At 72.1% G+C, this 19,601-nt stretch overlaps 2 protein-coding genes across 4 annotated transcripts; both read right to left on the bottom strand.

The window, feature by feature from the left end:
* Window positions 1–38: 38 nt before the first annotated feature.
* On the bottom strand, window positions 39–4,958 carry PEA15 (proliferation and apoptosis adaptor protein 15). Of its 2 annotated transcripts, XM_074928753.1 has the most exons (4): window positions 4,863–4,958; window positions 2,116–2,289; window positions 1,600–1,755; window positions 39–1,474 (listed from the first exon to the last, which is right to left on the bottom strand). In XM_074928753.1, the coding sequence occupies exons 2-4, from the start codon at window positions 2,285–2,287 to the stop codon at window positions 1,410–1,412; spliced, it is 393 nt and encodes a 130-aa protein (XP_074784854.1). In that variant the 5' UTR covers window positions 2,288–2,289; window positions 4,863–4,958; the 3' UTR covers window positions 39–1,409. The 2 variants fall into 2 exon arrangements, with proteins under 2 accessions (XP_074784854.1, XP_074784855.1); XM_074928754.1 differs by lacking the exon at window positions 4,863–4,958 and having other exon boundaries at window positions 2,182–2,287.
* Window positions 4,959–7,855: 2,897 nt separating this feature from the next.
* LOC141971542 (sodium/potassium-transporting ATPase subunit alpha-2) lies at window positions 7,856–18,058 on the bottom strand. 2 transcript variants are annotated; one of them, XM_074928956.1, is made up of 24 exons: window positions 18,018–18,049; window positions 16,249–16,338; window positions 16,056–16,160; window positions 15,910–15,969; window positions 15,250–15,453; window positions 14,710–14,823; window positions 14,484–14,618; window positions 14,280–14,397; window positions 13,937–14,205; window positions 13,474–13,672; window positions 13,168–13,277; window positions 12,926–13,060; window positions 12,652–12,841; window positions 12,047–12,222; window positions 11,823–11,959; window positions 11,609–11,759; window positions 10,916–11,084; window positions 10,685–10,839; window positions 10,482–10,605; window positions 9,699–9,844; window positions 9,358–9,488; window positions 8,802–8,903; window positions 8,614–8,705; window positions 7,856–8,047 (listed from the first exon to the last, which is right to left on the bottom strand). In XM_074928956.1, the coding sequence occupies exons 2-24, from the start codon at window positions 16,300–16,302 to the stop codon at window positions 8,019–8,021; spliced, it is 3,105 nt and encodes a 1,034-aa protein (XP_074785057.1). In that variant the 5' UTR covers window positions 16,303–16,338; window positions 18,018–18,049; the 3' UTR covers window positions 7,856–8,018. The 2 variants fall into 2 exon arrangements, with proteins under 2 accessions (XP_074785057.1, XP_074785058.1); XM_074928957.1 differs by lacking the exon at window positions 16,249–16,338 and having other exon boundaries at window positions 18,018–18,058.
* Window positions 18,059–19,601: the final 1,543 nt, after the last annotated feature.

The raw sequence follows: 19,601 nt of genomic DNA, 5'->3' as shown, positions 1-19,601 counted from the left end.
CCAGCGCCCCCTCACAGAGCCACGCGACCCTCGAGAGCAGCTTTTCATCTCCGTCTGTTTATGAGAGATCTGTACACAGTCAGCACGGTCGGGGGGGGTGAGGGAGCAGGGAGGGTCCCCCCAGGGGTTGGGGGACACCGGTGTGTCACCCATCCCGCCCCCCCCCCTCCAGCATCTCGGGGGGGGTGGGGGGGGTGTCCCAAACAGTCATTTTGTAACAAAAGACACAGTTTGGTTTTTTTTTTTTGAGGAAAATTGGAAAATTAATGTGGTCCCTGTCCCGGAGACAATAAATAGAGGAGGGGGGGGGACACACACACACACACCGGGGGGGGGGACACACAAGAGCCGGCGGCCGCACACAGGCGCTCTGCGGGTTTTAGCTTTTATTAAATAAAATATATTAACATATACTCTCTCCGGTGCCCCCCCTCGCTAGCCCCCCCCCCCCAGGGTTAGTAGCTAGAGCTGAACCCCAGACACCCCCCGCCCCCCCCACGCACACACTAGTGGGGGCTGTGCCTGTTTTCCCAGTCCAGAGCCCCCCCCCCCTCCCAATATGGCACTGGGGGAGGCTGGAAGGATCCACCCCCCCCCCCCAAATCAGTCTGACTCGTTTAGGGGGAGGGGGGGAGCTGCCACTTCTGCCCCCCCCCCCCAACCAAACTGGGGGTTTGGGGGGGTCCTTCCAGTGGAGATTCCCCCAGTGTCTGGGGGGGGTCTGTGGGGTTGGGGTCCCCCCCTCGAACATCACCGCCCTGCACAGGGGCTCCCACTGCCTCGCACCCCCCCCATGTCACCTCCTCATCCCCCCACCCACCGCAGCCCCTGGGCGGGGGGGGACGACACTGCAGATGTGCCCCCCCCCCCCCTTAACACCCCTGTGGGGTTGAGGCCTGACAAACTCACGCCATCCTCCAGCCTGCCGGGGGGGTCAGCAAAGGACCCCCCCCCCCCCAGCTCAGCCCTACCGCTCACCTCCCTCCCGACCTGCCCTGTCCTTCGTCCCTGCGCCCCCCCCGCGACGCTCACTTGGGTCCCCAGCCCCGTCCCCCCCCCGGCGTTGGGGTGGGGGTGGTCCCGGTGCCTGTCACCCCTCCCTGCCACACCCTGGACCGGAGAGGGGGGGTCCCTGTTCCTTCTGTTCCCCTCCCAGTGAGGGCTCGGGGTTGGGGGGGGCCCCTGGGAATAGCAAAGCGCCCCCCGCCCCCCCGAACACACGCGCACACGCACACGCACACGCACACGCAGAGCCGCCCCGGCCCCGGGGGGGGCGTTAAGACTTTGTTAGTGACCGTGCTGCCCCCCCCCACCTGCTCGCGACCCCCGGGGCCGGAGAGGTGGCAGGGGGACACAGGGCGGGGGGGGGGGGGCACAGCCTTCCTCCTCCTCCTCCTCCTCACCCCCCCTCAGGCTTTCTTGGGCGGGGGGGCCAGTTTGATGATCTCCTCTTCCGAGGGCTGCCGGATGATGTCTGCCGAGACACGGGGGGGCGTCAGGGGGGCGTGTCCCCCCCCCTCTCCCTGAGCCAGAGGGACTGCCCTGGGGCTGGGGGGGGGGGCGGTGTGTGTGTCCCTGTGCCCGCGGGGGGGGGCTCACCCTTGTACTTCTTGGCGCTGGGGATGCGGGTGAGCTTCGTGTCCACCTCGTCCTCCTCGGAGATCTTGAGCACCTGGGTGCGGTACTGCACCACCATGGTCAGCAGGTCGGGGCGGCGCGAGATCTCGAAGATGTGCTCGATGTAGGACAGGTTGTCTGCGGCGGGGGGACAGGGACGGGGACACGTGCTGGGCCCCCCCGCTGCACGGCGAAGGGGGACGCGGGGGTGTCACGGGGAGCAACGATCCCAGGGGATGGGAACGAGGGGACCTGAGAGCGGGACATGGGCTGGGGGGGGGGGACAGGGGGAGGTGACAGAGCAGGGACTGGGATGGGGACCACAGGGGACAGGCAGAGGGACGGGGACTGGGGCAGGGGACAAGGACGGGGACTGGGATGGGGACCAGAGCGCGGGACAGGGGCCGGGGGGGGCAGGAGCAGGGATGGGGCCCAGACGCAGGGCCAGGCCGCGATGGGGACAGTGGCGGGGGCCGGGGGGGATCCGGGGGGGCTCACCCCTGTCCAGCTTGCTGTGCTTCTCGAGGAAGGCGAACCAGTGGTGGCTGGTGGCGATGGCCTCGCTCTCCTCGCTGGGGATGTCCTCCTTGCAGGCCGACTTGAGCTGCTCCAGGTCCTCGGCCGTGATGTTCTGCGCCAGCTCCTCCAGCAAACTGCGGTACTCGGCCATGGCTGCGCCCCACCCGCGTCACGAGCTGCCCGGCCTCGGCACCCCTGCGCCCCCACCCCACGGCCGCGGCGCCAGCCGGGCTCCGCTGGCCCGTGACTCATGTGACGCTCACGGGATGTGACAGGGACGGGGGGGACCCGCCAGGCGCTGGCGGCGGCCGCTCTGCTCCGTGTGACCCCCCCTGCGCCCGCCCCGCCCCCCCGGCCACACGCACTCTGGCCTTGCACAAACACCCCCCCCCTTGCACGGTGCCGGCTGTGCAGGGACCCCCCTGTTGCGTCCTGCCCTCGCACAGACCCCCCCATCGCACGGTGTGACCCCCCCGCGCCACAGACACACCCCCCCGTGGCTCGGGGCACCCTGCGCATGGGGGTGGCTCTGTGTGTGGAGGGGGTCACGGCTGGGGGTGGGTCACGCTCTGTGTGTCCCCCCCCATCTCCTGTTGCGCCTCGGTTGCCATGGCGACGGCTGCCACCCACCCCGAGGATGCGGTCGCCGTGGCGATGACAACACCCGACTGCCCCGTGTCCCGGCACCCGCGGGGGGGGGACACGGACCCGGGCACCCCACGTGGGCCACACGGACACGGCGAGGGGGGGGGACACGGGACAGACGGACACAGACACGCTGCTACTCACCCCCGGCACGTGCACGCATGCGCACACACACACACACACCCCCCCCGCGCACACACCACACACCCCCCCCCCGCACACGCACCCGCACCCGCACACGCGTGCCTACACCCGTAAACACCCCCCCCCCCCGCCCCCCCAACACCCCCCGCACACACCGGCACAGGCTGACGCTCCCCCCCCCCCTCCCCCGCAGCGCCCACGCTCGCACTCACACTCACACTCACGCTCGCACTCACACGCGTGTGCCCCCCCCCGCGCACACGCGTGTCCCAGCCGTGTCCGGCCCCTTTAAGGCCGCCGATGACTCAGCCCTTGGCCCGGACGCCGGGTCCTTCCGGGCGGGGGGGGGCAGAGGGGGGGTGATGGGGGGGGGGGGTTTGGGGGCGGGGACCCCACCACCCCACCCCACCCCCCCCGTGACCGTCTGCCCGTTCCCAGGCCCGCCGGGTCCCCCCGCGCCCCCCCGGGGGGGTGTGTGTGTGTGTGTTGGAGGGGGGGGGCGGATGCCCAGAACCCCCCCCCCCGGCCCCCGAGGGACCCCCCCATTCACTCTTGCCATGCAAAGCACCTCATGAATATTCAGGAGGGGCGTGGCCCCACGGGGGCCCATTCACAGGGGCGGGCGGGGGGCGGTGAGGGGGGGTGGGGGGTGTCTAATCCCGCCGCGGGGGGGGCCCGGACACGGCGGGGGGGCAGGACACGGGTGGGCCGGTTCCTTCCCGCTTTTGTCTCCCCCGCTCCGGCCAGGTGCGGCGGGGGGGGGGGGGGGGGCGGCTCCTCCCATCCCCTTCCCCCCCCCCCCGCGTGATTTTGGGGTGGGTGCGATCGCGGGACGGGGAGAACGGACCCCCCCGCGCCCCCCCCCCCCCGCAGCCCCGACGGGACAAGGGGCCTTTGTGCCGCGGGGAGCAGCGCGGACCGGCCCGCCCGCCCCCCCCCCGGGGAAACAGAGTCACGCCCCAGCCCCACGGACACGGCCCCGTCTCGCCGCGGAGGGGGGGGGGTCCAACGGCGAGGGGGGGGTCCCACGGCGAGGGGGGGGGGGGTCCCACCCGCGTCCCGGCGGCCCCGCCCGCAGCAGCATCCCCGCACATCCCACATCTGGGGCACATCTGGGTGCCCCCCCCCCGCGCCCCGCCTTTTCCCCACGCGGGGCCGTGGAACGGGGTGTAGCCGGGGGGGGGGCAACAATGAATCGTGCCCCCCCCCCCCCTTTCTCGGCCCAGCCCTCCCCGTCCCGGAGCCGCGGGGCGGAAGAGGCGGCTCCGCTACCGCCACGGCCCAGTTTGGCCCCAGTTTGGCCCCAGTTGGGCCCAGCCCGGCCCTGGCGCGCGTGACCTCCTCACCCCACCCCCCCCGCCGTTCCTCAGGACCCCGAACACCCACCGGGGGGGGGGGGGGGGGGGCGATTTAAAGGGTTGAAGTGTAGGGGTGGGGGGCACACGGGTGGCATCCGCTGGTACTGGGCGGCACTGGGAGAACTGGGTGGCACCGGGACACACACACACACACACACACCCCCTCCCCTTTCGCCCCCGCGGGTCACGGGTTCGGGCCCCCCCCACGGGAGCGAAAGGGGAAGTGGAAGGCGGGACCCGCGGGGGGGGGGGGTTCGGTATTGGGGGGGGGGGGTGTGTCTGGCACCCCCCGGGATTACCGGAGGGGCTATTAACCCCTTCCTGACCACGGGAGGGGCATCACGGAGGGGGGGACACACACACAGAGTGCTTTTTACCGGGGGTTATTAGCAGCCCCCCCGCACCGCGAATGTCGGGACCGGGATCGGGAACCGGGACCGGATGGAGGCGGCGGCCGCCGCCTCCATCCGGTCCCGGTTCCCGATCCCGGTCCCGGGGAGGTTTGTTGAGGATGTTGGGGGTGAAATAAGGGTGTGGGGGACCCCCCCCCCGCCGTTTCTCGCATCGACCCGCACTTACCGGCCGGCTGGGGCGGTGCCGGTGGCGGTGGCGGTGCCGGTGCGGCCGCTCGGTGTCTCGGTGCTGCCGCTCTGAGGCGGCGGGGAGGGGCGCGGGGGTGGGCGGGGCTTAACGGGGCGGGGCGGTGTGGGCGTGGTCTGAGTGGGTGGCTCCTCCCCTCTTCCCCCCCCCCCCCCCCCATCTCAGGAAAGAGCCACATCGGGGGACACCGGGGCTGGGGGGGGCAGGGGACCCCCCCCAACCCATCTCCAGTTCCACGGGGGGGGGAGAAAAGGGGTGAGGGGCGTTGGAACCCCCCCCCAGACCCCCCCTGAGCCCCTGGACCCCCCCCTCAGCCTGATCATCCTCCTCTGCGAAGGCCACAATGTGGATTTCCCCCCCCCCCGGGAAGATGACACGGGAGGGGGTCCACGGGGGGGGGGGGGGGGCTCCCGGGGATGGTCAAGGTGATAGGACACCCCAAAACCCACCCCCGATTCGCTGCCCCCCCGCCTCCGCAGGCTCTGCCGGGGGGGCTGCTCAGTGGGGGTGCAGCGGCTGGGGGGGGGCACAGGCTGAGCCCCCCCCGCCCCCGACAGCGCCGGCACCTCTGGGCGGGGGGGGCGCCGAGGGTCCCCCCCATCTCCCGCGGAATTGAGGCCGCGGCGGGGGGGGAGCGTTTGATCCCGGGGGGGGGATTAAGGCTTCGGAACATCCCGACAGCGCCCGGGCCTTAACTCTGCCCTGCCCCCCCCCCCGGCGGGACCCCCGGGGCAAAGCGCTGGGGGGGGGGCTCCGGCCCCGCTGTGCACCGGGGGGGCCCCTCCCGGCCCCGGGAATCCCCATCCCCGAGGCTGCGGCTGCCCTGGCAGTCACCTCCCCGGCAACCTGTCCCCATGGCAACCTGTCCCCATGGCAACCACCTCCCCTGGCAACCACCTCCCCTGGCAACCACCTCCCATGGCAACCACTTCCCCTGGCAACCACCTCCCATGGCAACCACCTCCCCTGGCAACCACCTCCCATGGCAACCACCTCCCATGGCAACCACCTCCCCTGGCAACCACCTCCCATGGCAACCACCTCCCCTGGCAACCACCTCCCCCTGGCAACCACCTCCCCTGGCAACCACCTCCCCCTGGCAACCACCTCCCATGGCAACGACCTCCCCCTGGCAACCACCTCCCCTGGCAACCACCTCCCCCTGGCAACCACCTCCCCCTGGCAACCACCTCCCATGGCAACCACCTCCCCTGGCAACCACCTCCCCTGGCAACCACCTCCCCCTGGCAACCACCTCCCCCTGGCAACCACCTCCCCTGGCAACCACCTCCCCTGGCAACCACCTCCCATGGCAACGACCTCCCCCTGGCAACCACCTCCCCCTGGCAACCACCTCCCATGGCAACCACCTCCCCTGGCAACCACCTCCCCCTGGCAACCACCTCCCCTGGCAACCACCTCCCCTGGCAACCACCTCCCCCTGGCAACCACCTCCCATGGCAACCACCTCCCCCTGGCAACCACCTCCCCTGGCAACCTGTCCCCGGGGCACCCTGGCCCCCCCCGAGAGGCCGAGGCAGGCCGGGGGGGGGGGGGGCGGTCCCCAGAACCAGCAGCACCAGCGCCCCCCCCAGGCCCATCCCTGTCCGTGTGTCCGTCCCCGTCCGTGTGTCCACCTGGACAGACAGACGGGCAGATGGGGATGGGACTCACGGACAAGCAGGGATGGACAGACAGTCCCTGGGACGGACAGACAGACAGACAGACAGCTCCTGGGCCTGACAACAGCCCGAGGGGGACAGACGTGTCCCAGGACAGACAGACAGACACAGCCCGGATGGGACCAACAGCCCCAGCACAGGGACGGACACAGCCCCTGCCTGGCCCGGGGGGGACACACGGACAGACACGGCCCCGGGGGGGGGGACACACGGACAGACACGGCCCGGGGGGGGGGGGGGGGGAACACGGACAGACATGGCCCCTTCCAGCCGTGCCGGGAGGGGACAGACAGACACGGCCGAGGACAGATGGACACAGGGCCCGTCCCAGCCCCAAAGTGCACAAAGGGGGGGGCACAGCGGCACCCTGACGCCCCCTGCACCCCCTTTCCTCCCCCCAGCCCGGCCCTGCCCCCTCCCGCCCCGCTCCGGCTCCATATTAAGGAAGGAAAGAGGAGCCGCCGGCGGGGGGGGGCCCGGGGGGGCTAAAAATAATGATCCGAACCTGGGCTCACCAGCGCCGGCCCCAGGGATACGGCGGGGACGGGGGGGCGCGGGGGGGCCAGTCCCCAGTGGGTGCTGGGGACCCCCGGGTGGCCGCTCCCCCCCCCGGGTTGGGAACAGGGACAGGGCAGAGCTGGGGGCATCGCGGGGGGGGTGGGGGTGTCCGGGTACCCCCATCCCACCCTCCCCGGCGCTGGAGGGGACCCAGCTCTGGGTTGGGGCCGACGGGGACCCCCCCCCCAACCCCGCGGCCCCCGTCTCCGTCGCGGGGGGGGGGCCGGGACACGCGGGACTTTGTCACCTCCGTCCCCCGGTGACAGAAGTGGATCCCCCCCGGGTTGGGGGGGGGGTGTGGTGTCAGACCCCCCCTGGACACCCCCGGGGATGGGGAGGGAGCTTCTTCCCCCAGGACGAGTCCGTGGGACCCCGGGACCCCCCCGCACGGCTGCCAGAGGGCGCGGGGGGGTCCGGCCCCCCCCCGGTTTCGGGTGACCCTGACTCGGGTCCTTATTTTTAACCCGGGTGACACCGAAACCTCGCTGGCGAAACCCGAGCGGGGCCGGACCCCGCGCCCCCCCCGCCCAGAGCCCCCCCCGAGCCCCCCCCAGCCCCGCGCTGCTGACTCAGCACAGCCGGGGCACCCCCAGCCCCCCCTCCCCGCAGGACGGGGACCCAGGCAGGGAAAAGGGGCACCCGCGGGGGGCTGGGGGGGGGCAGTGGGTTATTGATTATCCCCCCATATGCCCCCCGCCCCCCGCCAGCACAGACGAGGGCACGAAGGGGTTAAACTGTTTTATTGCTCTGAAAGGGGGGGGGTCTGGATGCCCCGTGGGGGGAGCAGAGGGTGCCCCCCCGGCACTCCTGGGTCCCCCCGGCAGTGCCAGGCCCCGGGGTTAGTACGGGGGTGCAGGGTTTGGGGAGGGGGGCCGGGGGGGGCCCACACAGGCACTTAGTAGTAGGTCTCCTTCTCCACCCAGCCTGCAAGGGCACAGGCGTTGGGAAGGGGGGGGGGCAGATGGGGGTGCCCCCAGCCCCCCCCGGGTGTCCCCCCCCACCCCACCTCCTCTTGGCGTCCCCTTTTCCCACGGGGGCTCCCCACTTCCTTGTGTCCCCCCCTTGGGGGCTCTCCATGCCTCTTGGATGCCCCCCCCCCCCCCCCCCACTTCCCTGGGTTTCCCCCCCCCCGGGGGTGCCCCCACCTTCTCCAAGTATCCCCTAAGACCTCCCCCCCCCCCCCCCCGTGCCCCCCCACTCCTTTGGGTGCAGCTGCCAGCCCTGAGGGTGGGTTTGGGGTGTAACATCTGCTGGGCGGGGGGGGGGGCAAGGGATCGAGTTGGGGGGGGCTCAAGGGGCTGTGCCAGTGCGGGGGGGACCAGTGGTCACTCTGGGGGGGGGTGGTGATGACTTTGGGATGTTCAAAAAGGCGGGGGTCTGGGGGTAGAGCATAGAGTGGGGGGTTCGGGGGGGGGCTGTAACCCAAATGGGGGGCGCGCGATGCCCACCCTGGGGAGGGGGGGGATGTTTTCGGGGGGGGGCACACTCACCGCCGGGGTAGCGGCGCAGGATGAGCTTCCGCACCTCGTCGTAGGCGAAGATGAGGAGGCTGTAGGGGAAAGCGCAGAACCACCAGGTGACCCTGGGGGGGGGGGGGGGTGTTAGAATTAGCAGGGGGGCACCCATGGGGGCGGGGCGGGGGGTGAGCAGGGCCGGGGTACGGCCCCCCCGGACTCACTTGAGGGGGTACATGCGCAGGGCCACCCCCATGCCGGGGCAGTAGGAGAGGAACGCCGCCAGCGCCGTCTCCTCCAGCAGCCCGAAGATCAGGATCTTGTTCCTGCGGGGGTGCAAGGCAAAGGGGTGGGGGGGCTGCCCACGGGGGATGGGAGGCACCCAGGGGTGCTGGGGGGGCACCCAGGGGTGCTGGGGAGGACCCGCGGAGGCTTGGGGGCACCCACAGGAGCTTGGCGGCACCCATGGGGGCTGGGGGGGGCACCCACAGATGCTGGGGGTCACCCAGGGGTGCTGGGGGGGCACCCACGTAGTCTGGGGGTCACCCACAGGTGCTGGGGGGCACCCAGGGGTGCTGGGGGGCATCCACGTAGTCTGGGGGGCACCCACAGGTGCTGACAGGGACCCATGGGGACTGGGGGAGCACCCACAGGTGCTTAGGGTCACCCACAGGGGCTGGGGGGGGGGGGGGCACTCAGGGATGATGGGGGGGCACCCACAGGTGCTGGAGGGGACCCAAGGGGCTGGGGGGGCACCCAGGGGGGCTGTGGGGGACCCACTTCATGCCCTGCTGGAAGACGGAGTTGCGCCGGGTCTTGCAGATGATGAGGTCGGCCCATTGCACCACCACGATGCTGGCGAAGAACGCCGTGTGGCACGTGAACTCCACCACCTTCCGCTGCTCGTAGGTCTGGGCCGGGGGGGGGCACGCTTAGGGCACGCTCGTGTGCACGCACACACACACCCGCCCAGCTCACTGACACCCGCGTGTGCCCGCGCGCTCGTGCAAAGCCTCTGCGCGAGCGGAGCAGAGCTGTGCCAAGGCGGGCGCACGAGTGGGTGTGAGGGGGGCGCGAGGGGTGTGAGAGGGTGCACGAGGGGCGTGCGAGGCGCCGCTCACCCACTCCTGGCCGTAGGAGTCCTCCAGGTCGTTGGTGGAGCGGTCGTCCCAGGCCAGGCGGATGCCCACCAGCGTCCCGGGCAGGAACCCGTTCTCCGCCAGGATCACGAAGTAGGTGAAGAAACCGCCCAGCGCCTGGATCATCCCTGCGGGACGGGGCACCCCGCGATTGGGGACAGACACCCCTGGGAGTGGGGCGCAGCACCCCCGGGGGCGGGCATGGGCACCCCGGGATCAGGGAGCAACACCCCAGGATCGTGCTGATCCCCGGGGTACCCCCAAGAGCAGGGATGGGCACCCCGGAGAAGGGATCAGCACCCCCAGGACTGGGGCTCAGCACCCCCGGGATCAGCACCCCAGGGATCGGGGATCAGCACCCCGCAATCAGGGAGCAGCACCCCCGGGATCAGGGATGGGCACCCCAGAATCAAGAATCAGCACCCCCAGGATTGGGGCTCAGCACCCCAGGGTCGGCACACGGGTACCCCAGAGAAGGGATCAGGGCCCCCGGGATCAGGGATGGGCACCCCCGGAGTGGCACCCCAAGGGCCGCGGGGCTCTGGGGTCACTGGTGGGGGCTCCACTGTCACCAGTGGGTGCCCCGGGGTCACGCAGGGCTGCGGGTGCCAGTTGGGGGGTGGGGGGCGATCACTTGGCATCACCGGCAGGTCCTGGGGTGCCCCTTGATACCTCAAGCGGGTGCCATGGGGTCACTACTGGGGGCCCGGGGGTCACACTGTGCCCGACGGCAGCTGGGGGTGTCCCCGGGGCGCCCCCCCTCACCGATCTGCCCGTAGGCCATGCTGATCAGCCGCTCGTTCACCAGCTTGTCGGTCCGGGGGTTCCGGGGCTGCCGCTTCATGATGTCGCTCTCGGCCGCCTCGTAGGCCAGCGAGATGGCGGGGACCTGGGGGGGGCGTCCGTCACCCCCTGTCCCCCCCCCGTCCCCCCCATCGCCCCCCGTCCGCCCCCCGCCCCGTCCTCACCATGTCGGTGCCCAGGTCGATGCAGAGGATGGTGACGGTGCCCAGGGGCAGGGGGATGTTGGCGATGATGAAGAGGAGGAAGGGCGTGATCTCGGGGATGTTGCTGGTCAGGGTGTAGGCGATGGACTTCTTCAGGTTGTCAAAGATCAGGCGGCCTGCGGGGACGGGGATGGGCGTCACCTGGGGCCCCCCCATGTCCCTCCCCAGGGTCCCCGCTGGCCCGTCCCCGACCTTCCTCCACGCCGGTGACGATGGAGGCGAAGTTGTCGTCGAGGAGGATCATGTCAGCCGCCTGCTTGGAGACGTCGGAGCCGGCGATGCCCATGGCGATGCCGATGTCGGCCTTCTTCAGCGCGGGGGAGTCGTTCACCCCGTCCCCTGTCACCGCCACGATGGCGCCCTGGGGACACGGGGGGTGTCAGTCACCGGGGTGACACGGGCAGGGGACGGGGACACTGTGGGACTGGCAGCGGAACTCGGGGAGGGGGAAAGAGGCACCATGGGGTATGGGGAGGGGACATCAAGGGGCACAGGGATGGGGACACCAAGGGCACGGGGAGGGGACAAGGCGGGGCACAGAGGAAGTGGCACCATGGTGCGTGGGGATGGGACATTAAGGGGCACGGGGACATCAAAGGGACACAGGGACAGCATGGGGCACGGGGAGAGGGATGGGGACACCATGGGGCAGGGGGACAGCCAGGGACCTGGGGGTAGGGGGAAAGGGGCATCAAGGGGCACAGGGATGGGGACATTAAGGGGCACAGGGACACCACGGGGCACGGGGACGTCCTGGGGCACAGGGATGGGGACAAGGTGGGGCACAGGGAAGGTGGCACCACGGTGCGTGGGGATGGGCACACCACGGGGCGCGGGGACAGCGTGGGGCAGGGGCAGGGGGCAGCAGGGGACGGGAGGGGGCACCTGGCGCTGGCAGCCCTCGACGATGATGAGCTTCTGCTGCGGGGACGTGCGGGCGAAGACGATCTCCGTGTGGTTCTTGAGGATCTCGTCCAGCTGCTCCGCGCTCATGTCCTTCAGGTCGGAGCCGTGCACCACGCAGGCCTTGGCCTCCCTGCGGCAGCGCGGCCTCAGCGGGGGCCGCCGCCCCCCCCGCGCCCCCCGCCCCGGCACCTACCGCGGGTTGACCTGGCTGACGGGGATGTTGAGGCGCGCGGCGATGTCCTCCACCGTCTCGTTGCCCTCCGAGATGATGCCCACGCCCTTGGCAATGGCCTTGGCCGTGATGGGGTGGTCCCCGGTCACCATGATCACCTTCGGGGGGGGACACACAGGCACAGAGGGGTGACCCCTGCTTGGGGGGGAGCCGGGGGGGTCAGGGGGTGCAGGGGGGGGTCCCACCTTGATGCCGGCGCTGCGGCACTTGCCGACGGCGTCGGGGACGGCGGCGCGGGGGGGGTCGATCATGGACATGAGCCCCACGAAGCAGAGGTTGCTGGTGGGGAAGTTGACCTCGTCGGCGTCGAACCTGAACCCGCGCGGGAACTTGTCCGGGGGCAGGTAGAGGTGGCAGAAACCTGGCGGGCGCCGGCGGGTGACGGGGTGCAGGCGCCCACGGGCACCCCCGGGCACCCCCTTCCCTCACCCGGGACTCCTCGTTCCCTCCACAGCCCCCATGTCCCCCCCGTGACCAGGCCCCCCATCACCAGTGCCCCCCACACCTCCCTGTCCCCGTGTCCCCACAGTCCCACCCCCCGTGTTCTGTGTCCCCAAATTCTCCCACTCCCCACCCTGCCACATCCTCTGCATCCCCCTGCCCCTTCGTCCCCACATCCTTCGCCCTATCCCCTGTGCCCCCCCGTGTCCCCCCACATCCCCCGTGTGCCCCCTATCCCCCATCACCCCACCCTGTGCCCCCACGTCCCCGCACCCCCCACGCCCTCGCCCCTCCACGTGCCCCAGCGCACCCCATTCCCTGTTTCCCCCCCCCGCGCCCCGGTACGTACCCAGGACCCTCTCCCCCAGCCCCCCCAGCTCCAGGTAGGCGTTCTGGAACGCCTCCCGCATCTCCTGGTCCAGCGGCACCTCCTGGCCCTGCAGCAGGATGCGGGAGCAGCGGTCCAGGATGCGCTCGGGGGCCCCCTTCATCACCAGCAGGTACCCCTGGGGGTCTTCCTCCCGCTCGTGGATGGAGAGCTGCGGGCACAGCGGGGACGCTGGCACGGGGCGGCACCCCCGAGGCCCCCCCCGCCGCCCCCCGCCGCCGCCGGGCCGGCAGACCTGGTACTTGTTGGTGGAGTTGAAGGGGATCTCGCTGACTTTGGGGTTCTTGTCCCGCATCTTCTTGACGGAGCCGCAGGAGAGCTGGATGCACTTCAGCAGCGCCGACTCCGAGGCGTCGCCCGCCGTGTCGCGCTGCGGCGGGGAGGGGTGCTCAGCGTGGCACCCCGGGGGGGGCACAGGCGCCGCCCCGGCTCTCAGCAGGATTCGGGGGGTTCTGGAGGGCGTCATCACCCACCCACCTTGGAAATGGAGATGTTCTCCTGGCCCGGCTTGAAGACGGCGCGGTTGCAGAGCCCGGCGATGCGAGCCAGCGCGGCCCAGGTGGGCGAGCGCTTGTCAAAGGTGGCACCTGGGGGACAGGCGGCCCCGTCAGCCGCGTCGGGGCCCCCCCCGACGTCTCTCCCAGAGGTGCTCTGAGGACCCAGGGCAGGGGGTGCCCCAGGGAATGGGATGCCGGGGGGTGCAAGGGAAAGGGGAGATCCTGGGGTCGGGGTGCTCAGGGGGGTGACGGTGCTGGGGGGGGGGTCAGGGTACCAGCCACCCACCCGACTGGTCCTCGGTGGTGTCGGCCTCGTGGATCTGGTTGTCGAACCACATGTGGGCCACGGTCATGCGGTTCTGGGTGAGGGTCCCCGTCTTGTCGGAGCAGATGGTGGAGGTGGAGCCCAGCGTCTCCACCGCCTCCAGGTTCTTCACCAGGCAGTTCTTCCGCGCCATCCGCTTGGCCGTCAGCGTCAGGCACACCTGGGGGGCACCTCGGGGCTCAGCGGGCGCCACCGGGCTCCGAGGGGGGGCTCTGAGGGTACCCACGGGGCTCCGAGGGCACACACGGGGCTCTGAGGGGGGGGTCTGGGAGTACCCACAGGGTTCCAAGGGCACCCACAGGGGTCCGAGGGCACCCATGGGTGTCAGCAGGCACCGAGCATTGCTGGGTGCACCAGCACCAGCCCAGCAGCACCAGTGCCCCCTCCCCACCCCACCCCTCTGCTCCCCCCGGGTGGCCCTTACGGTGACGGTGGCCAGCAGCCCCTCGGGGACGTTGGCCACGATGATGCCGATGAGGAAGATGACGGCCTCCAGCCAGGTGTAGCCCAGGATGAGGGAGAGGATGAAGAAGGAGAGGCCGAGGAAGACGGCGACGCCGGTGATGAGGCGGATGAAGTGCTCGATCTCCATGGCGATGGGCGTGCGCCCCACCTCCAGCCCCGAGGCCAGCGAGGCGATGCGCCCCATCACCGTCCGGTCCCCCGTCGAGATGACGATGCCGCGCGCGGTGCCTGGCAGGACGGGGGGTGTGTGTGTGGGGGGGTGACGCAGCCCCGGGCCCCCCCCGGCGCAGGCAGGGACCCACCTTCCACGCAGTTGGTGGAGAAGAAGCAGATGTTGCGGGTCTCCAGCGGGTTCTCGTGGGTGAACTCGGGCGAGCGCGTCTGCGGCTCCGACTCCCCCGTCAGCGACGAGTTGTCCACCTGGGACACGGGGCGGTGCCGGGGGGGGGCACGGCGGGCTGGGGACAGCCCCCCCCTCATCCCCGGCACCCAGGGGTGCCCCTCACCTTGCAGCCGTGGGAGGAGATGATGCGCATGTCGGCGGGCACCCGGTCCCCCCCCTTCACCTCCACCAGGTCGCCCACCACCACGTTCTCCGCGTTGATCTGGATCTTCTCGCCCTCGCGGATCACCAGCGCTTGCTGCGGGGGGGGGGGGGGGCACAGGGCACCCTGAGCGATGTCCAGGCCCCCCCACCCACCCCGGGACCCCCCCGGCTGCCCCCCTCCCTACCTGGGGCACCATGTTCTTGAAGGAGTCCATGATCTTGGAGCTTTTGGCCTCTTGGTAGTAGGAGAAGCAGCCGGTGACGATGACGACGGCGGCCAGGACCACCCCCAGGTACAGCTGGGGCGCAGGCGGCACCTCAGCACCCGGGGGGGCACGGAGGGACCCCCCGCGTGCCCCCCCATCCACACCCCCCCAAGAGCTCGTATGTGGCAGGGGGGGCACATGCCTGTGTCACCCCTGAGCCCTCACGGTGCCTCTGGCCCCCCCCCCCCAGGGTGCTTGTACCCCCCCCTCCAGGGGTCCCCGTGCTCCTGCAATGCCTGTGCCCCCCCCAGCGCCCAAATCCCCCCAACGCCCATCCCCAGCGATCCCTGTGCCCCCCCCGATGCCCGTGGCCCCCCCATGCCCATCCCCAGCGATCCCTGTGCCCCCCCCGATGCCCGTGGCCCCCTCATGGCCATCCCCAGCGAGGCCCCTTGGGGTGCCCGTCGCCCCCCCGCCGTGCCGGTGTCCCCGTCGCCCCCCGCCGCGCCCCCCCCTCACGTTGTCGTTGGAGGGCTCGTCCTCCATGGCGGCCTGGATGCCGTAGGCCAGGAAGCAGAGGATGGCGCCGATCCAGAGCAGGATGGAGAAGCCCCCGAAGAGCTGCCGGCAGAACTTGACCCACTCGGGGGTGGTCGGGGGGGGCGTCAGCGCGTTGGGGCCGTCCTGCACCAGGATCTCGGCCGCCCGCGCGTTGGTCAGGCCCTGGGGGGGGACACGCGCACAGGCTGACACCCGGCAGGAGCCAGGGGACACCCCCAGGGGGGACAGGGGGACATGGGGGGGGCTGGGGGAGGGGGGGGCATGGGGAAAGGAGGGGGGGGGTGCTGGGAGGGGATGGGAGACACGGCTGGGGGTCACCCCCGGGGAGAGGAGGGGACAGGGACAGAGCTGGGTGTCACTCGGGGGGACAGGAGGGGATGGGGCACATCTGGGTGTCACCCCCGGGGACAGGAGGGAACAGGGGCACATCTGGGTGTCACCCGGAGGGAACAGGGGCACATCTGGGTGTCACCCGGGGGGACAGGAGGGGACGGGGCACATCTGGGTGTCACCCCCGGGGACAGGAGGGGATGGGGCACATCTGGGTGTCACCCCCGGGGACAGGAGGGGACAGGGGGCTGTCGGTGACATCGGGGGTGGCCCGCGGGGCCGCCTCACCCGGGACAAGTCCACCTGGTACTTCCTGCCCAGCTCATCCAGCGACAGCCGGTGGTCGTCCTGCGGGCACAGTCACCCGCGGCGTCACCCGCGGCGTCACCCGCAGCAGCGCCAGGCCCCCCCGCGCCCCCCGGCCCCCTCCTCACCAAGTTGACCTCCTTCTTCAGCTCATCCAGCTCCTTCTCCTTCTGCTTCCTCTTGCCCCCCCCGTTCTCCGAGGTGGTGGCAGCGGGCGAGTACTCCCGGCCGGCCTGGGGAGGCGGGACCCCCCCGTGGGCACGCTGGGCTGGCGCCGCCGGGGGGGGGCACGGCCGGCGCGGCCCTCGCCGCGGGCATTACCGTGGGCATGGAGGTCACCGCCAGCACCGGGGTCACCGTGGCCACCGGCATCATCGAGGGTGCGGGGCGTCACCGTGGGCACGGGGGGGACTGCAGGCACCGGTGGCAGCGTGGGCACGGGGGGGGGGGGGGGGGGCGGGGGTGTCCCCAAGGTGTGGGGGGCAGTGTCGGGGGGGGTGGGGGCGGTGGCAGCAAGGGTTGTGGCCGTGGGGACGTCACCAGGGCTGTAGGGGGGGGTCATGGGGGTGTAACTTTGGTCATAGGGGTGTCCCCAGGGCCATGGAGGGGGCACTGTGGCCATGGGGGGGGTCACTGTGGCTGTGGGGGGGTCACTGTGGTCATGGGGGGGTCACTGTGACCGTGGGAGGGTCACTGTGGAGGTGGGGGGGTCATGGGGGGGGGCACTGTGGCTGTGGGGGGGGCACTGTGGCCCATGGGGGGGGGCACTGTGGCCATGGGGGGTCACTGTGGTTGGGAGGGGTCACTGTGTCTGCAGGGGGGGTCACTGTGTCCGGGGAGGGGTCACTGTGTCCGTGGGGGGGTCCCCAGCAGCCGGGGCGGGGAACACGCCACCAGCACCACGGGTGCCAGGGCGGGGTTGGGGGGGTGCAGGCAGGGGACAGGCAGAGCCCTGCCCGCTCTCCTTGGCGGGGGGGTTGGGGGGGGTGACACGGTGTCCCCCCCCCGCTGCCGGCAGCAGGGGGTCCCCGGGGGCTGGCAGGGCCGGTGGCACGTCCGCGGTGGCTCTGCCCGCCCGGCCGGAGGTTGGCAGGAGCCGGCAGGAGCAGGCGGGGGGGGGGGGAACGGGGGGGGGCCGGTGCCCCAGCGTGGGGCCGGGGGGGGCCGGGGGGGCCGATGCGGTCATGGAAAACGGCCCCCGGTGCCAAGAACAACGCCGGGAGGGGAGGGGTCGTGTTACCGCGGGGACGTGGACACGGGGGGCACCCACAGCCCCCCCCTCCGCGGGGCACCCCCAGGCGAGGGGACGGGGGGGCTCCGCTGCCTGCCCCCCCCCCCAAAGGGACACTGGGGACCCCCCCGCGGGGACACTTTGGCTTTGCACGAGGAGGGGGGGGGTGTTTCACACTTGAAGGGGCACCTCGGGATTTTGGGGGGGTGGGGGTGGGGGCACAGGGCGGTGTGTGTCTGTGTGTCCCTCCCCCGCGGCATTTCCTTGGGGACACTGCCAGGAGGGACACCCGGGGGGGGACACACCCTCTGTCCCACATCCTCCGGGGTCCCCCCACCTTTTGGGTGGGTGCCCGGGGCCCGGGGGGGGGGCCCGGCGGGACGGGGGGTGCTGGGCGAGGCGCCAGCGCCGGCTCAGGGCCCCCCCGCGGCCGTTGCCACGGCACCGGGGACCCTGGCGAGGAGCAGCCGCGGGCACGGGGCCACGGGCACGGGGGGGGGCTCGGCGGGGGGGACACAGGACACCGGCTCCGTGCCTCAGTTTCCCCACCACGGGGGACCCTCCCCGCCGCATTCCTTCCCCACCACGGGGGGGGGGACACCCAGGCGGGCGCCCACGCGTGTCGGGGGTCACTGCTGGGTAGCGCCGGGACCCCGGGGGGGGACACACGGTATATGGGGGGGGCCGTGGGACCCCGGGGGGGGGAGGAGCACCCACGGGGGGGTGCCCCGGGGGGGGCGGTGTCCCCCTCATGGGGGGTGCCCGGGTCAGGTGCCGGGCGGCAGCGGGCGGGTGCCCGCAGGGGGGGGTGTGGGACTGGGGTCGGGGGGTGCCCCGGGGGGGGACGGGCCCTACTCACCCCTCGGCCCATGGCGCTGCCGTCGCTGCTCCCGGCCCGGGGCACTCGGGGGGCGGCGGCGGCGGCGGCCGAGAAAAACCCTCCCGGGCCCCGCCCGGGCCGGCCCCCCCCGCGCCCGCCCCCCGCCCCCCCCGGACGGGACTGCCCCCCCTCCCCCCCATTCCCCCCTCCGGACTCTTCTGCCGGGACGCGGACCCCCCCCTCGGACCCCCGTTCTGGTTCCCCCCATCCTGGGGGGGCTCCTCCCGCACCCCCCCCGCCCCGGTCGTGTCTCGGGGGGTGTCCACGGGCCCCCCCCTTAGCCCAACCCCCTCCGCCCCCCCGGGGGGGGCCGTGGGACCCAGGCGGCCGGGACAGTGGGGGGTCCTGGCCGAGCGCTGGGAACGCAGGTGTCCGGGCCGGGGGGCGGGGGCCCTCCTGACCCCCCCACCCACCGCGGGGGTGTCAGGGGACCCCGACATCCGCCCCCCCCCCCCGCTGACCCCTGGGCTTGGCAGGGGGAGGGGAGGAGCTGCCGGACACCTGGGTCCCCCCTGTAGCCCCCCCCCGCCCTGCCCAGAGCTGGGGGTGACCCCAGGGGGACAGTTTGGGGGGGCGGGGGCTGGTCCTCACTCCAGTGTCTCCCCAGTTGTCCCAGTAACGCTGCTGCCCCGGGCGGGGGCGCGGGTGGCACCGGGCAGCAACTGGGAATGTGGGACGGCTAAAATTAGCCCGGGAAAGGCCAGAGACGGCGTGAGGGGGGCGACTGTGACCGGGGACGGCGTGAGGGGGCGACTGTGACCGGGGACGGCGTGAGGGGGGCGACTGTGACCGGGGACGGCGTGAGGGGGCGACTGTGCCCCAGGGACGACTGTGCCTATGGCCGATTGTGCCCAGGGACCGGCTGTTCCTGGGGACCGACGGTGCCGGTGGCCGCCTGTCCTCGGGGCGGCTGTTCCTGGGGACCGGCTGTTCCCGGGGACGCGGTTGTGTCACGTCCTGACACCCCCACACCCCCCCAGTGCTCCCCCAGTCTCTCCCACACCCGCCCCAGTCCTGCCCCGCAGCCCCAGTGCCCCCAGTCCGGCTCCAAGGTCCCCTCCCAGTGAACTCCCCGCTCTCCCCCCCCCCGGCCCCCCCCAGGGTCCGGCTTAGTCGCCATGGCAACTGTCAAGGGCAGCTCAAGGGCATGGGGGGGGCACGGCCGTGGGGCCCACAGCCCCCTGCACCAGTGACACCAGTCTGCACCAGTGCTCCCAGCATCCTCACAACCCAGCCTGCTGCACCGCTCCCCCGGCCCAGCCTCACGTGGAGCCCAGTATCCCCAGTCTGGACCAGTCCCACCAGTCCAGCCCTGCACCCCCAGAGTAGCCAGCCCAGTATCCCCAGTCTGCTCCGGTCCCACCAGTCCAACACTGTACCCCCAGTATAACCCAGTACCCCCAGTCTGTGCCAGTGCCCCATCTGTCCCAGTACATCCCAGCATGCCCCAGTCTGTCCCAGTCTCCTACCAATCTGTCCCAGTACTGCCTAGTCTGCCCATCTTCTCCAGTATCTCCCTGTCCATCCCAGTACAGCCCAGTCTCTCCCAGTCTGCCCCAAGAT

Source organism: Athene noctua, chromosome 29, assembly GCF_965140245.1.
Source record: "Athene noctua chromosome 29, bAthNoc1.hap1.1, whole genome shotgun sequence".
NCBI lineage: Eukaryota > Metazoa > Chordata > Aves > Strigiformes > Strigidae > Athene > Athene noctua.
Note: the sequence above shows the minus strand (reverse complement) of the source record. Positions and strands in the feature narration are given on the sequence as shown.

Excerpts from the sequence above, each read along its gene's own strand:
- PEA15 (XM_074928753.1), bottom strand. The coding sequence starts at position 2,287 with ATGGCCGAGTACCGCAGTTTGCTGGAGGAGCTGGCGCAGAACATCACG. Across the intron at positions 1,756-2,115 it reads GCACAGCAAGCTGGACAGGG|ACAACCTGTCCTACATCGAG; the intron begins GTGAGCCCCCCC and ends CCCCCGCCGCAG. Across the intron at positions 1,475-1,599 it reads CAGCGCCAAGAAGTACAAGG|ACATCATCCGGCAGCCCTCG; the intron begins GTGAGCCCCCCC and ends GTGTCTCGGCAG.
- LOC141971542 (XM_074928956.1), bottom strand. The coding sequence starts at position 16,302 with ATGATGCCGGTGGCCACGGTGACCCCGGTGCTGGCGGTGACCTCCATG. Across the intron at positions 15,454-15,909 it reads ACCAGGTGGACTTGTCCCGG|GGCCTGACCAACGCGCGGGC; the intron begins GTGAGGCGGCCC and ends GTCCCCCCCCAG. Across the intron at positions 13,673-13,936 it reads GGCTGCTGGCCACCGTCACC|GTGTGCCTGACGCTGACGGC; the intron begins GTAAGGGCCACC and ends GGTGCCCCCCAG.